Source organism: Macrotis lagotis, chromosome 2 (genome assembly GCF_037893015.1).
Source record: "Macrotis lagotis isolate mMagLag1 chromosome 2, bilby.v1.9.chrom.fasta, whole genome shotgun sequence".
Taxonomy (NCBI): domain Eukaryota; kingdom Metazoa; phylum Chordata; class Mammalia; order Peramelemorphia; family Peramelidae; genus Macrotis; species Macrotis lagotis.
In genome coordinates, this window is record NC_133659.1 from 195,444,532 (window position 1) to 195,460,563 (window position 16,032).

The 16,032-nt window shown below is 46.9% G+C and overlaps 1 protein-coding gene across 9 annotated transcripts in view; it reads right to left on the reverse strand.

Annotated features, from left to right (window-relative positions):
• Window positions 1–15,495, reverse strand: part of HDAC5 (histone deacetylase 5) — a 39,304-nt gene extending 23,809 nt beyond the window's left edge. For 2 of the 9 annotated variants that reach the window (XM_074224260.1, XM_074224259.1), the window contains exons 1-3: window positions 15,328–15,495; window positions 8,013–8,220; window positions 893–964 (exon numbers count right to left, since the gene is read on the reverse strand). In XM_074224260.1, coding sequence (XP_074080361.1) covers window positions 893–964; window positions 8,013–8,034 — 94 coding nt within the window. In that variant the 5' untranslated portion in view covers window positions 8,035–8,220; window positions 15,328–15,495. Of the gene's footprint in view, window positions 1–349; window positions 3,950–8,012; window positions 8,221–15,327 lie in introns of those variants that run through there. The other 7 variants (XM_074224262.1, XM_074224261.1, XM_074224258.1 and 4 more) reach the window with 4 other exon arrangements.
• Window positions 15,496–16,032: the final 537 nt, after the last annotated feature.

A 16,032-nucleotide genomic window follows, 5' to 3' on the forward strand; every position in this document is an offset into this window, starting at 1 on the left:
CTATGAAACCTCCACAAATCACACATGTAATCAACAAATACCTATTTCATTCTCTAGTCCCTAAAGAGAAAGAAACTAGAGATGGCAGCATCCTGAGTCTAACACTGAGCCAGCACAGAACACAGAAACCACCTAAACTGCTGAGCCTCCCTCCCCCTGCCAGACACACCACATGCTCACCTGTACCCATCTACAGAAGAGCTAAGTGACAACAACTGGGAGCAGGGTCCCATTTTCCCAAAACACAAACATTAACTCTCTCTCTCTCTCTCTCTCTCTCTCTCTCTCTCTCTCTCTCTCTCTCTCTCACTCTCTCTCCCTCTCAATCCTAGGGGAAAGAGCAACCTACTAGTAGATGGTGTCAGCTGGACTTAGGCTCTTCCACTGATCCAGTCTCCCCCAGGATATTACAGACCCTAGAAAGCTGTGGGGAAGGGAACAGATCAGGAGATACAACCACCTCATTTATACAAGTGCTTTAAGGCTTCACACTAACTCTGTGAAGTGATCAGTACAAGTCTCGTGAAGAGGAAACTGAAACCCAGAGAAATTGAAAAACTTGCCCAAGATTCCCAAGATCAATCAGTTCCAGAACCAGATGGTAACCCAAATCCAGGACTCTATGCAATTTTGTTCCCCTCACCTTGCACTGGAACAAGAAAGAGTGAGCAGCTGAAAGACTCAAACAAATACAAAGACAAAAAACCAAATCCAGGAGAAACTGGTTTACAGGACTCTACCACCCTTCACCCAAATGTCTGCCAAGAAGAAACTGAGGTCCACATAGCTACTCTCCCCAAGGTCAGATACAAAACTGAGGCAGGCATGGAAGTGACAAGCCTATGCTATCTGCCTGGAACAACAAGACAGTTGGGCAAGCTATGGAGCTTACCTGCCACAGGGATGCTGTGGAGAGGAGTCCGCGACAGGATTTCCAAGGACTGCTCCCGGCCCGACATCCCATCTGAAGAGAAACAGGATTCCGTCTCATATATGGTCTGCAGCATCTTGATCAGTCCCTGGGCCTTGGGCATCAGCAGCATGCCAAGGTTGTGGGGAGGGGGAAGCAGTAGGCTAGAAAACGGGCCAAACTAAGGCCCTCACTGCTCCACAGTTCCTTTGGTCCTCTAGTTCCTTCACCACATCCAGCCTGGGCACACTCTGGCAGAAGTCAGGAAGCTCCAGATCCTGCCAGCCTAACTCAAAACTAGGAATCTAACCCAGCCTAACTAACCCTTTTTTAGACTCTGAGAATGGATCTTAGAGAGAGAAATGCAGAGGACAATCAGTCACTCCCAAGCCTAGAGAACAGGAATATCATAGGCTGGAGGGCCAAAAGCTTAAGGCAAGGAGGGGAGCTCAGGGGCTGGGATCTCTTCATGCCCAGTCCCCGGGTGACAGTTCTGGGCCCGGCTCCCCGGCTCCCCCGCTCCTTCCCAAATGAACCGGCAGCTGGCAGAAGACTGAAATAGCAATGGGGGAGGGCCCAAGCTATAAATAGGTGGAGCATGCTCAGGGAGCCTCAGGCCGGCTGCCAGGAGCCTGGGCCTGGCGGAGGCCCCAAGGGGGGGAGGGGGAAGGGAGGCGTTCCACTCTGGGAGGAAGCACCAAATGGGGGGAGGGTAGAGAGCCTTGTGCTGATGGCTAAGTCCACAAAGAGCTTGGCTGAGAGGGTGGGCTAGAGATGGGGAAGAAATGAGTGCGGAGTATGTGTCTATTCAAGTCTGGCTCCCTGTCTGGCTCCCTGGGTAGGAGGAGTAAAGACATAGACAATGAAGCCAGATTTGATCTACCATTTTTACTTCAACCCACCTCCCCATCCCAAATGGAACAGGTAAGGAAACTGGAAGTCTGGAGAAAGGGTAGTAGGCAGGGACAGTTCAGTTCAGGAACACAAAGCTTCCCTGGAGACAGCACAGAACATCTGGAACAAGTACTCGAATTTCCAACTGCTGGGAGACTGCCTAGATTAGATCTGTTGGGTTTTTCATTGTCCTTCAGGGCTCAGTGGCTCCCCCTCCCCCAATTCATTTAAGATGTAAGAGACAAGAGAAGAAAGCTGATGAGAATCCTAAGAAATATGGGGTCATCTTCTCCAGGTCCTCTCAGGGTTTTCTTCTGAAAGAATATTCCAGTACTATGAACCCTAAGGTCCCCATCCCAAAGAAAACACTAAATACATTCCCTGAGGGCACAAACCTACTAACTTGCTCTAAGGGTTTCTAGCAAAAGTCCAGAAGAACAAAAATTACCATTCATTCCCTCACTTCCAAGAAAGGACCCAAATGATATAGCCGAGATACTTCAGTTTGATCCCTTGATGTGCCTGGCAACAAAGGGATCAGTTTCCCCTCCAAGAACATAGCCAAGAGGTTCTCAGGCAAAAAGTCCACTTCCCTAGCTTGGAATACTAGCCACATCCAGCAGGGCAAAGTGTAGGCAAGAGCAGAGTCTACTATTCTGCTGTGCCAGTCATAGATAAATGTAAATAGCTGGCCAAGTGTTGAGATGGCAGGGTCAAGGAGCAAGGTCAGAAATGGTTCTTGTCAACCACCCCTTCCCATCAATTTTTGCCTTCAAGTGTGTCCAGTCTGTCCCCCTGACCTCGATGAGGCCTTTTAATAGCTAGATTATTTCTGGGCTACCTCCTCCCCCTACCTGATGTCACTGTTGCTATTTTAAGCCCTCTCCCAACTTGGGCACAGGGCCAGTGACACCCGTCCTCTCTGTTGGACAGGATGACCTCATGCTCATGTCAAGGGCCAGGATGGGGAACTCGCCAACCAAGGAAAAAGGATAAATCCCAAGGGTCCACCCACTCTATACTACCTATAAATTCCTTCTTCCAGAATTCATCATATAAAGAATTCAAAGCACCTGATTGCCATTAGAATGGAATTGGGATACAGGATGGAGAAAGAGGATCAAGAAAGGAAATTGAGGCATGAGATGAGATAGAAGTCAATTTCCCTGGTCTCCAGATGAGTTGGAAGTTGGTTCTGGTCTTTGGCTTTTGCAGATTTAGGGGAAGAATTAATCTAAAGTCTCCTAAACAGGGAAGAGGCAGCAATGGAGAAGGAAAAAGATACCAAGCATTCTATTTTCATTACCCATTTTCTATATTCTACCTTCAAAGTTTATCCTAACACAAAATCTTCCTCATTGGACAAGAGGGAGGACAGCTAATGTCCTCCTATATGAGGAACCAGAAGAAGGAAGAGTTAACTATAGGTCACTTAGCAAGACCTGAATACAAAAGTCCTGCCTCCCAGCCCAGGACTCCACCCACCCAAGCTGGGAACAACCAGAAGGGCCGGCTCTCCCCTGCCCTGCCTCTGGAGCAAGGAAAAGTTGGGTGCTGCATGCAAAGGAAAAGAAATTTCCAAGTGGGAATCCCTACTACATCAGAGGAATGGTGAATAGGAGAGTTGAATGTTTCCATATCTCCAAAGGTATGCCAAACCACCCAGTTCTCATTCCACTATCTCACTGCAACTTCGTCCAGCTTATAGTCAAGAGTGAGAGAACTCCCATATTAAGGAGGAGAGAACTGCTCCAACAATAGTCATTGGTCTACTCTCAACAGCATGGTCACTAAATAAAGCAGTAAGATTCAAAGGTCTAGGTTAGTGCCCCTGATGCTTTCTATGTCAGGGAAAAGTGTATCCTACTTAAACCAAATATAGCTCCCTAGATTCTTAAGTTGGGACAACCTTAAGGAGGTCATTATCCTTCCACCTCCTTTCAGGGGGCAAATCTAATCCAATTCAGACATTTGAGTGGACAAAGCTCTTTTTCAGGGACTTCCAAGGAAAGCTGAAGTTCTTCATGTCTAACATCACCCTTTCATCACCTATGTAGTATTTTATCTTTTTTTTCTTGACATAGAAGCCTTCCTATCTCCCACTCAAGAATCTACACATACTGACTCCACCCTCCCAGACAGAAAAACTTTGCTCTAGTCCCCCTCACCTAGGGTTCTGGCATCACCAGCCCCTCCACTTTGGAATGTAGATTGGAATAATCCACAGCCTAATTCTCCAAGGATTTTTAGTTTTCAAATTCCTGGGGTAAAAAAATTACAGAGGAGAGAATGGTACTAAGGAAGGCCAGTATGCAACACATCCTAAACTTCAAAGACAATCAAATCACAATTTTGTTTCACAAAAATAATCAAAATTCTTCTCTGCCACTCCCATCCCCCCCCATACACAGTTCCAGGTGGGGGGGGGGGGCTGGGAGATTTCACCTATTCCTGAAATCAGGTTTCTTTTAGAAATTCTGAGGTAGTCAACATTCTACCTCATTATATCATCTGCTTTTCACCAACATCATGGCCAATACCTAGGCTTAACATTTCCTTAACATCATGTGATATTAAGGAAAAATAATGAGATTTGAAAGTTTAGTTCATTCCAAAGATGCTAATATAAGAGGCAAAACACACACACCCCCACACCACACACACACACACACACACACACACACACACACACACACACACACACAAACAGTGTATGGTCTCATAGCCTCTGAATAGTTTAGAAGTTAAAGAAGGGAAAGGAAGACTGAGGTCTAATCTAATCTTCTGTGAACACCAAAAAAATGTTAGAACCTAATGATCAACACAAAGAGTCAGAATCCCAGACCCCTGCTCAAACACAATGCCAACCCACTTTCTACTTCTGCCATCCAATTGACTTCCTTTTCAGGAGAGGCATCAAGGTCTAATAAGCAGAGCCTGAGGCAGGAAAGCCAGATTCTTAGGTTCTCTATTCCACCCCATCTTCATGCCCCAGTTTCTCCTGCTGTACAAAAAAGAAGAGGGGAATATTGTTCCCTCCCTAACTCCTGGGAGGAGGGAGAGAAAGTGTGCAGTGATTAAGGATCTTGCATAAACACAAGGTGTTGCTGTGATGCCTGTCTCCTGCCTCCTCAAAAAGCCATGTCCACCTCCCTCCCAAGTTCCTAGTTCTAGGGCAGATTCACATTACAAAGGCCTGGGCAATGGCAGAGGGAAAAGGGCAGAAGTTGGAACCAATCTGAGTTAAGTACTCAGTTCCACTGACCCTAAGTTCCTCAACTTTGCTAGTATTCAAGATCAAAACCAGTACAGCAGGGGAGCTAGTATACTGAGCTTAGAATCTCAGCTTCAATAACAAGCTGAAACTGTCAAAAGAGAGTTCAACCCTAGATCTCTGACTGCCCAAGGCAGCCATGTGCTCCCCAAGGGAAGGAGACATTAAGCAGTGGGCCTCCTGAAAGGGGCATGTATGGCTTCATTTGCTGCCCCTCATTCAGGTCCAGTGGGGAAATAAAATTGAGACCCTGTTTATATTAGGATCCAAAGGTTAAAAAAAAAATTATTTCCAAATGCTCTAGGGGAGGTAATCAAAACAGAAAACTTCACAATCAATGTCTCTCTAAGTTCAACAAAGGCCTTGCTCTTATAAAGTTCATATACTCCTTAAGGCAGGGATCAAATCCAAGCTTGCTCTTTTAACAGCCCATCCTCTCATGTCCATTCCCCCTTCTAAATGCTCAGCACAATTAAGGTCATCTCAAAGCTCAACTCAAATTAATGTCCTCATGAGGTCTCTCTCCTGGATATCTCTTACCCTATACTCTCTCAACTATTAGCACCTCCCTTGATAGAACATAAGCTGTTTCATTTTGTCTTTGTATCCTTGGTGCCTGGTAAAGAGTAGACAATAGGGGGCAGCTAAATGGCAACAGTGGATAGAGGACCAGCCCTGGAATCAGGAGTACCCAGAGTTCAAATACCTAGCTGTGTGACCTTGAGCAAGTCACCTAGCCACACTGCCTTGCAAAAAAAAAACTTGAAAAAGAATATTTAATAAATACCTGTTGATTACTTGATTACTCTTCAGGAAACCCTATAACTGAAAACTTTAATACATGGGAAATGTTTAATAAATGCATATGTAAATGTTTATGTATTTGTTTAATAAAATCTAAATGGGGGCAAATAGAAAAGGAGGCACTGAGAAAACTGAAATAACTGAAGGATCTCATTTTACTTCTATGAAATCAAGAACCACAGAATGCCTGGAAGGGACCTTAAAGATCCTCTCATCCAGTCTTCTTATTTAAAAGATGAGAAACCTGAGACCTGAATTCCTTGATATGTCAGAAAATGGGCATTAATGGCTTACTCACAAAATGCCCAAGGAGGTTCTGATAAGAGTCAGGTTTTCAGAAAGGCAGAGAGGCTGGGAGATTCTCTGCTAGGCCAGAGCAATTCATCACAGCCATTGGGCCCCATGTCTAGGGACCATTAAAAAACTTTAACCCAAAGATTCTTGTGGGAATTAAAGGGAGATTTTTTTTTATTAAGATTTTCTGTCCACTCGGAAAGTCTCTCACAGATTCTACCTGAAACCTCACAATTTTCACATTGGCAGGCCCTTATCCCACCCTGAGAAAAAAATTGATCTTCTCCTCCCCTACCCAGGAAGGGAAGAAGTAAAAGGCCAGCTGACTAGAACCACCAGTTGATTTCATAGCCCCACCTTCAGGGAATCCAGTTTTGACAGAAGAAGGCCAAGAGGCCGTCAAAAACGTTAGACACTGTGGGTCTGCTAGGTGGCACAGTGGATAGAGCACCAGCCCTGGAGTCAGGAGGACTATCTCAGACACTTAATAATTTCCTAGCTGTATGTCATTGGGCAAGTCACTTAATCCTATTTTAAATAATTTTTTTAAAATGTTAGACATGGAGGAGGTTCCATATCTCACCAGGAAATGAAACTACTACAATCTCTCCTTATCTTGGAGTACTCAGGTCCAAGACCCAAATATCCCAAGAAGAGGAAGGCAGGCATCACTACTGCCTCTACTCCCAATGATTCTAGTGCATTCCTGCCATAAACAATTTACTACCTCATCCAACATGCTATTAGCTCTCTAATAATGGACGGAATCCCACCAACATACTACCATTTTCCCAGAGCCTCTGAACATCTCTTGGCACCTTTCTGGAAGCTGCCTCATATACAAGTCTTCACCTCCCTTTTCTTAGACTAAACTAGAACTATGAAACCAGAGGAAGAAGAAAGAAAATTACTGCTGGATTCACTCCTAAATTTAGCTCTGCAAAACTATAAGCAAAAGACTTCACATCTAGGCCTGGCACACAGGAAATGGAATCTCCATTCTCCACAGGGAAAAGGAAGTCAGAAAAACAAGGGAGAAGCTGAGCAAGATTCTTAAAAGCTTTAGATTTCTACAGACGGCACAGGGGACAGCCAAGGAATGATTGTAGTTATGATTCTGACCACAGTGAAACATAACCCTTCTGAGAAACTTCTAGGGGACCAGCCCAGACCACATGGCTACACACCCACAAACATGCACACAGACCCACGGATACATGTGGACACACCCAGGCTCCCACAGGTGAAAGGAGCCAAACCATGGTGATCTGGGATGGGGGCAGGGAGTACCAGGAAACCTCAGTAACACAGTCCCCAAATCAGGAATCCAACCTCTTCCGGAGGCTGGAGTAGGGGAGTTAATTGTGGTGAAGAAGCAAAAAGAATACAATATTGGTTGGTGTCTACTACCTTCTTCAAATTTGTCTGAGGCTCTGGGCTCTGTAGCTAGACATGGGGGGTAAGGAGACTACTCTAGACACACACACACACACACACACACACACACACACACACACACGACAGTACAGGACTAGAGGCAGAGATTGGTGACATTGGTAATTCTTAGCTGGACAAAGATTAAACTAATTGAGTGACAGTTCTATATCTAAGACCTGATCATAAAGATGGTCAAATTTATAATTCAGTTGAATTCTTATGTTCCCCTTCCTCCACATTCCCTGCCCTATCATTCCTCTTCCCACCCCAAATCCCAATTACCTGGTAGCTGAAAATTGCTCAGCTTGGCTCAGAAATCAATCTATCCCATAAGATAGAGATAATTCTAAAGATTCCCACCCCCATCCCCACCATCCTACAAGGAATACAGCCTCTTACCAGACTCATTAGGAGAGTTCATGCCGGCTCTAAGCCCCGTGGGAAGCTGGCACTAGGGGCTGGTGGCTGGGGCAAAGGGGGGGGAGGGATGGGGAGCTGTAGAAGTGTCAAAAGAGATGGACAGACGGAGCCCAGGACTTCTACAACTCTACCGCCCGTCCGCAGCCATCCTTCAGGGTGAAGCAGTCAGGCACTCAGAGTAGCATCCCTGGTGAAAGAGATGAAGGTGGGGTTAGCCAACCCTCCACCCAGTTAATAGATTCATAGAATGTTGGGTCTGAAAAGGACCCAAGAAATTAGCTCAATTTCCTCATTTTCTGATGAGGAGACTGAGGCCCAGAGAGGGGCAGTGACTTGCCCCAAATCCCAAAGCAAGTTAGTGGCAAATCAGGACTAGAATTCAGGTCTGCCTCAATTCCATGGGTTATATCCTAAAAGCTTCCATCAGGATTGCCCTCAAACAAATTCAATTGTAAGTAACATAATCTTTGGATATAAGGAAGAATGGAAAATGTAGTGATTAGACCAGCAGGGGACCCAGATCAGCTGCTGGAATTGAGTAAATGAGTAGTATGACCAGTCTCAAGTCAAATTCCACCTTCTGCAGGAGTTCCCTCATCTGGTGGGGCCTTCCCCTCTAGAAGTAACTTCCATTACTCACCATATACCTTCCATATCCATAGCTATTCACATGTTGTCCCCCCCCCATCAAAATGTATCTCCTCAAGGACAGAACAGTTTTCTGACTGTACCTAGCACAGTGCTTGTTATCCAGTGAGTGATTAATAAATGCTTGTTGACTGACCAAGGAATCAAGATTCCACACTAAGCAGGGTTTCCATGTGGTAGCTGACATTCTGGCACCAGTCAGGAATTAAAGAACAAATGAGTTAGCACAGCTCACCTATGGAAAGCTACATCAGTATATGAAGACAGAGAACTACTTTTCTCCTCACATTTTCCAGTCCTAGTTCTTCCACTAGGCAGCTACTTGGCCTTGAGCTGATCATTTCACCTGTCTGTCAATTTCTTCATGTGAAGGAAAAGGGATTTGGGATAGATAGACCTTAAAGATCTTTTAATGAGCAAAAAAGTCTATGTTGAGCCTGGAGCCATCAACTCTAATGGCAGGTACATATTCTGAGTTACATACAAAAGTACAAAAGTATAACATGCCCTTGACATGACTTCCTAAATTCAAAACAGGATGAGGGTAAGAAGGGACCATTTTCTTAACTAAGACACACGTTGCTATCACTGAGTAACAAGCAAATTGTCTTATAACACTGACTTTTCTGTTATCTAGAATTTAATACCCCTACCTTGGCTGGTCCTCCCACTACTGTTCACCCAAACCCATCCCAGATTTAGTCACATTCCTTCTCCTCCAAAACAAAACAGATGCTCCAATACCAGAGAAACCAAGGCAATGAGTGGCAAAGAAATCAAGCTAAAGTCAGAAGAAAAGTTAGAGAGATAACTCAATGAATTTAAGTTCCAATCTCATTCTCCAAAACTAAACAAAGAAATTCACTCCATTCTTTAGATATCCCTTACCTCTTAGTAGTGTTATTTTAAAATAAATTTTATTTTAAAATAAAACAATGATTTCTTTTCAGGGATTATCTAAGGTGAAAAATACCTGGAGAAAATAGAAAAGAAGCCCTGGGGGCATCTGACAGAGCTATCCTGAATGTGCACAGAGAAGCTAAGACTACATGAAAAAGACCTAGCCTGCTCTACTCTCACCCTTTATACTTTACTTCCTTAAGAATTTTGGGTCCTTCACTAATACATTGTTGGTGGAGCTGTGAACTCATCCAACCTTTCTGGAGAGCAGTCTGGAACTATACCCAAAGGGCAACGAAAACGTGCATACCCTTTGACCCAGCAATACCACTACTAGGTCTATACCCTGAAAAGATTATGAAAAAGGGTTAAAACATCACTTGGACAAAAATATTCATAGCAGCCCTGTTTGTGGTGGCAAAGAATTGGAAATTAAGTGAATATCCTTCAATTGGGGAATGGCTTAACAAACTGTGGCACATGTATGTCATGAAACACTATTGTTCTATTAGAAACCAGGAAGGATGGGAATTCAGGGAAGCCTGGAAGGATTTGCATGAACTGATACTGAGCAAGATGAGCAGAACCAGAAGAACATTGTACACCCTAACAGCGACATGGGGGTGATGATTAACCTTGATGGACTTGCTCATCCCATCAGTGTAACAACCAGGGACAAATTTGGGATATCTGCAATGGAGAATATCATCTGTATCCAGAGAAAGAATTATGGACTTTGAACAAAGACCAAAGACTATTACCCTCAAATTAGGAAAAAACCCATTATACTGTTATGTAATTTTACTATCCTATACTTTATTTTTCTTCCTTAAGGATATGATTTCTCTGTCATCACATTCAGATGAGATCAATGTATAACATGGAACCAATGTAAAGACTAACAGAATGCCTTCTGGGGGGGGTAGGGGGAGGGAAACAAGAATGGGGGAAAATTGTAGAACTCAAAATAAATAAAATCTTTCTAAAATAAAATAAATGTTAAAAAAAAAAAAGAATTTTGGGTCCTTAAGGAAAAATAACACTGCATCTAAGGAAGAGATAATGAGGAAAGGGAATGGACAAAGACATTAAATTGCTATTAGAATGAATGGGAAAAGACCATAAAGGAATAAACAAGGATTGGGGAAAAGCTGTAGGAATGCTACAGGTAGGGCAGCTGGTACACGGGCAGAGGCTTGTGTGGGAAGGCGGCACAGCCTCTACCCACACAAGGACTGGCATCCTGTCCTGCTCACACCCTTTCCCGTGGGCTGAGGAACCTAAGTTCAGAAATTCCCACGATCCTCAGCCACCTCACATACCAAGCTCCCTCCTCCCTTAAAAGAACATCCAAAGGCCATGAAGACAGGAAGATGGGAGATGCTAAAGACTCAGTGCTTCCATAAACTAGATGTGGACCTAATACCATGCACACTGTCAGCCACCCCTAAGGACCTTAGCCCTGGTCTCACTCCCACCCCTCTATTCCCTAGAGTGCACCCTGAACCAGGTCTACCTACTGATGGTGGATCTATTCCTTTAGTGTTAGGCTGGGCAGCACCAACACTGTTTCTGATTTTTCCCCCAAGCCAACACTAAAATCATTCCCCCATCTAACAGCTGGCACATGCACTTGTGAGAGAAAATTTTGGTTTCATATATTTTTTTTCAGGGCCCCCTCAGTTTTGGAGAAATAAGTCTATTGTCTTATACTTTCTTCACCCTTGTGTGCTGCTGCTTTGTTTGAGCCAACACCACATAGCATCAAAAAAACAAATCAAAAACTTTTAAGTCAGAAGTCTGGATCTAAGTTCTGATACCACTTATCAGGTCTATGATCATGGGTCAATCAACTTCACCTCGTCTATTCCTCAGTTTCCTCATCTGCAAAACCAGAACTATATTTACACTACCAATCTCATGGGGCAGTTAAGAGAAAAATACTTTGTAACCTGGCAAAGCAATATATGAACTACTATTACTATTTACCAAAAAAATGGTAACATATTGACCCCCTCCCACACACAGCTCTTTATCACTCAATATCAAATCTCCATAATGAATAAGGGCCACTGGCCAGAGCCTCACTTGGGAAATAGGTAATTTTCCTGGCTGAATCAAAGTGGAGATTCCTGTCTAGGGTGAGGCAACAAAGGGTAGGAAGACTGCCTGATGGTTAGGGCCTTTGCTAGTTTCAAACCCCATCTTCTGGGGAAATTATGCCAACCTTTGCTGGAAAGGGAGAAAACAGGACTAGCAGCCTGCCTGAACCTTCATAATAGCCAACTAATTGGAACCCAACATTCAGACACAAAACCATATGGGGTAAGACTCTTTCTGAGACTTAAGTCAGTGGATGTACAGAACCCCAGAATCCTGCCTCCCACTACAGCCCTAGACTAAGAATATGCATATTCCCTGACATAATCTCAGCTCTAGGCTTCAACACATGAGCATCAGAGAGGATAACTCATCAATAGAGATTCCTGCTCTCTGTTGGGGAGAGGGGGAGGGATGGGATATCTTAGAATAAAGCCCAACATATACAATGACAACTCTAGGAGAAGGTAGGAAGGAAAAAAAACAGAAAAATAAAAATAGAAGCATTTGCAGTGGATTTTTTCCCATTAAACAATAAACCCTGGATTTAGGAGGAGACAGGTTTTCCCAATGAAAGCCCCTAAATCTATTCTGGTCTCCATCATTAGACCTTTACCTAGCACCAAGCTGTACAGGCTTCCCTTTCCTTTTCCCTCCCAATCCTTCTAAGCCATCAACTAAGGACTCTGCTCTCAGAAGATTTCAAAGTACTTCCTGAGGGTTGGGGTGTCATTCATAATGGGAAAGAGACACAAATAATAACCTGGGTCCAACACAGGATTGCATAGAGAAAGCTAAACCAGAATCAATATGTTCCTCTGCCCAGTCTGGGCTTCCTTCCCACCTCCTCAAAGCTTAAGATTGAATACCTTAGGTAGTCTACCTTAGGTACCCAAAATTTACCCTAAGAAAGCCATAATCTCAGATGTTCTAATTCCAGGGGCATCTGTGGACCTCTCCTCCCTGTAATAGGAGCAGACATTCTTCTTGTCCCTCCACTTGCCCTGGTATTGAGACTGTTCAGAGTCTTTCATCAAACTATAGGAAACAACAGATATGGCATAATCCCTCCCATCTTGGGGTGGGGGAAGGGAAAGTGGCACACAGGAAAAGATAAAAAGAAGGCACCAGGCTGACAAGTTCATTTTTTCAACAAGCCTGTTTCTATTTGTCTGCTGAAAAGCAGATCCAGGCATCTACATGGGCCAGATGGAGGAGGCTGCTATTTCTAGAGGGAAAAAGGGGGGGGGGGGTGTTAAGGGAGGGGGAAGAAGGAGGGAGTAAGGCTGGATCTTTTTGCCTAAAATAGCTTGGAAAATACCCTTTCTTTTTCACCTTCTTCCCATACATATATATGTATGTATGTGTGTGTATATATATATATAAAACAATTAAGGATCAATTTGTGGGGGGGGGATTGAAAAAGCATCAAAAGTTTAATTAGTCAAAGTCAGCCCAACAGGCACCCAGTCTAGGCTTTAGTGAATGACTTGGGAGCAAGGAACATGGTTCCAAAACTGCCAGAAATCACCTACCCCAATGCTTTCCAACATTTTCTGTCTCTTCCCTCTACCAAGGACCATTTCTAGCTCCACTATCTTCCCACCCCACCCCAGCCCTCAGCAAGAAGTGTATCCTCTACCAAGCTGGCTGCTCCCATTGCAGTGTTCCAGACATCCCGCCTCAAAAGGATGTGAGTAGGAAGAATTAATTATTAAAGAGCAGCTGGTACTTCAGTGATGAGCTTCTTCACCCCATCCTTCAAACCCCTCCCCCACCACACATGAATTATCCTCACCCCACTCCACCCCTCTCATTTTCTAAATGCACGACTAACAAATCCCCTATTGGGCAGGAAAAGCAAACCTTTGTCTCAGCAGCAACACAGCTCATGGAATCTTTCCTCTTTCCCTCTTCCCTTACCAAAACCAAAAAGGTGAACCAAAGGCAAGAACCTAAGGAGAATCTAGTTAAAGCCTCTTCCCACTCCCACTTGAGCCTATCCATTTTCCCTAAGAGGTGTTCCACCAGACATGGGTTTCCTTGTTCTCTGTGATGATTCAAGGAAGGTGACATAGTGAAGAGATGAGCCCCCCCACCCATTTCCCGTCTCCCCAAGCTGGTTTAGCAGCTGAAGCACATAGACAACCCAAACCAGTTCCATGGGAAAAGTAGGTCCAAGAGATAGGTCAAAAAATTAAGAGGCTGGGCTTCTCCCCAAGGCTAGGTGCCTTTGGAGATACGGAGGGGGAGGAATATAATTTCTAACAGGAGAATGGGGAACCAGTAAAGAGGGAGATAAACTCAGCCCCTAAAAACCCTCTTCTCAATTCCACCCTTTTGACCTCTTACTGTCCCCTCTCCACCTCTTTCAACAGATTTTTTTTTCTGCTAGACTGAACTCAAGTTGCCCAAGCTGACAGGGTCCCCAAGAATATCGTCCTCTTATCTCTCACATCCTACAAAGACCTCTTATCCCCCCACCTGCACATATGGAAGGTAATGGCCTTCTTTCATACAAAGATCCTCAGAACTCCCATCCCAGAGTCTTATTCCAGGGTTCCAAGTACGATTCTACCTCCTTGATGCCTCCATCATACCTATTCAGCCCTACAGTCTCCCAGAATGCTTCAGATCAAATTCTGGCTCTATAGAAGGTAGAATAGGGATAGGGAAAAGAAGAGCAGTAATAATCCTAGTGTAGCTCCAGAGCCCAATACCCTTCCCCTTAAATAAAACCATTACACCTCCCTTCAAGAAGTAGATTTACTCAAGCCCCAGTTGCCTCCTCCTCTTCCCCAACCCCACCTCCTCTAACTACACTAGCTGTTTTCTGCTAGTAGGGCTAGTAGGACCTTTTGGGAGGAAAGTTGTCTCGTTTCCCGACAACTCTAGACAACCCTGGGGCTAACCGACTGCATTCTCTGGATTCAGGATGAAGCACGAAGGGGACTACGAAGGTGGAAACTACCCAATCCAGACTGGGAGGCGGGTGTCTACCTTTCGACCCAACTCCTAGAAGCGGCAGGATGGGAAGTGAGAATGGAGACTACCACTTTCCCCAAGTTGGAGATGGAGGAGTAGATGGGGGGGGGGGGGGTCAACAACCATTTATTAAGCACTGGGCCAAGGACTGGGGAGTCCAAGAAAGGCAAAGGACGGTCCAGCTCTAAAGCGGCCGAGGCTAAAGGAGAGGCTGGGTTCCACGTTCAGGTTCAAGGAGGGCCAAGACCTGGTGGGGGTAGGAAGGGGGGGCAGGAGAGGCTGCGCCCCAGGACCCCCCAGTCTACCGGGCAGCGGCGGCTCCCGCACAGCAGCCGGGGGCCACGGAGCCGGCGGGGGCGGGGATGCTGCGGGCCTGGGGCGGGGGTCCGCGAGGGGCGGGGCGGCCCTCCCTTACCTGCAGGGGCGTCGGCTGCGGAAGGGCGGGGCGGGGCGCGCGCCCCAGGGGAGGCCCCCTCGCTCCGCTCCGGCCCCGGGCCGGGCCGCCTCGCGCCCGCAGGAGGGGCCGGGCCGGGCCGGGCCGGGCCGGGAGCCAGGGCCCAGCGCGTCTCGCGCCCGGGAAGCTGGGGGAGGAGGAGGGGGATGGGGAGGGGAGAGGTGGCCCGGCTGCCCCGAGCGGGGCGGGAAGAAGGGGCGCGCTCACCCCCGGGGGCAGACGCTCCGGCTCCTCGGGCGGTGGCAGCGGCGGCGGCAGCAGCGGCAGCGGCAGCAGCGGCGGCAGCAGCGACGGCGGCGGCTCCTCCTCGACGGCTCCTCCATCTTTGCGGCGGCTCCTCCGGCTCCGCTCGCCGCCGCCGCCGCCACCAACAACAACATTCGGAGACGTCACCCCCGTCACGTGACCTGGCCCCGAGCTAAAAATAGAGCCGCTCTCCTTTCCGCGCTCCTCCCCCTCCCCCCCGCCGGCGGGCGGGGCCCGGGCGCCCCCGGGACGGCTTCTTAAAGGCCCCGGAGCCCGGCCGCCCCCCGAGGCACCGCGGGGCCCCCGCCGGGGGAAGCTCGGCCTCGCCTAGCGAATGAGGGCGCGGGGCCTCCAGCCGCCCCCGCCCCCTCTGCCCCGCAGCGCGCCCCTTCCCAGGCCCAGAAGGCCGGGGCTCCCGGGGCTCCCGGGGCTCCCGGGGCTCCCGGGGCCAAGGCCACGGCCGCGGCGTCAGAGGGCACGGCCGGGCGGTGCAGGGGCCAGGCGGGAGGGAGGAAGATTGCCGCCCAGTTTGTCCACGCTGCCACCCAGGCCCCAGCAAGGGCTGAAATCCCACTCCCCACCCTCCCAGGGAGGCCTAACCAGAGGGAAGGTCGAGGTTGCCAGCCCAAGGGCTCGGGCTTTCAAGGAAGCCCAATACTACAGAAA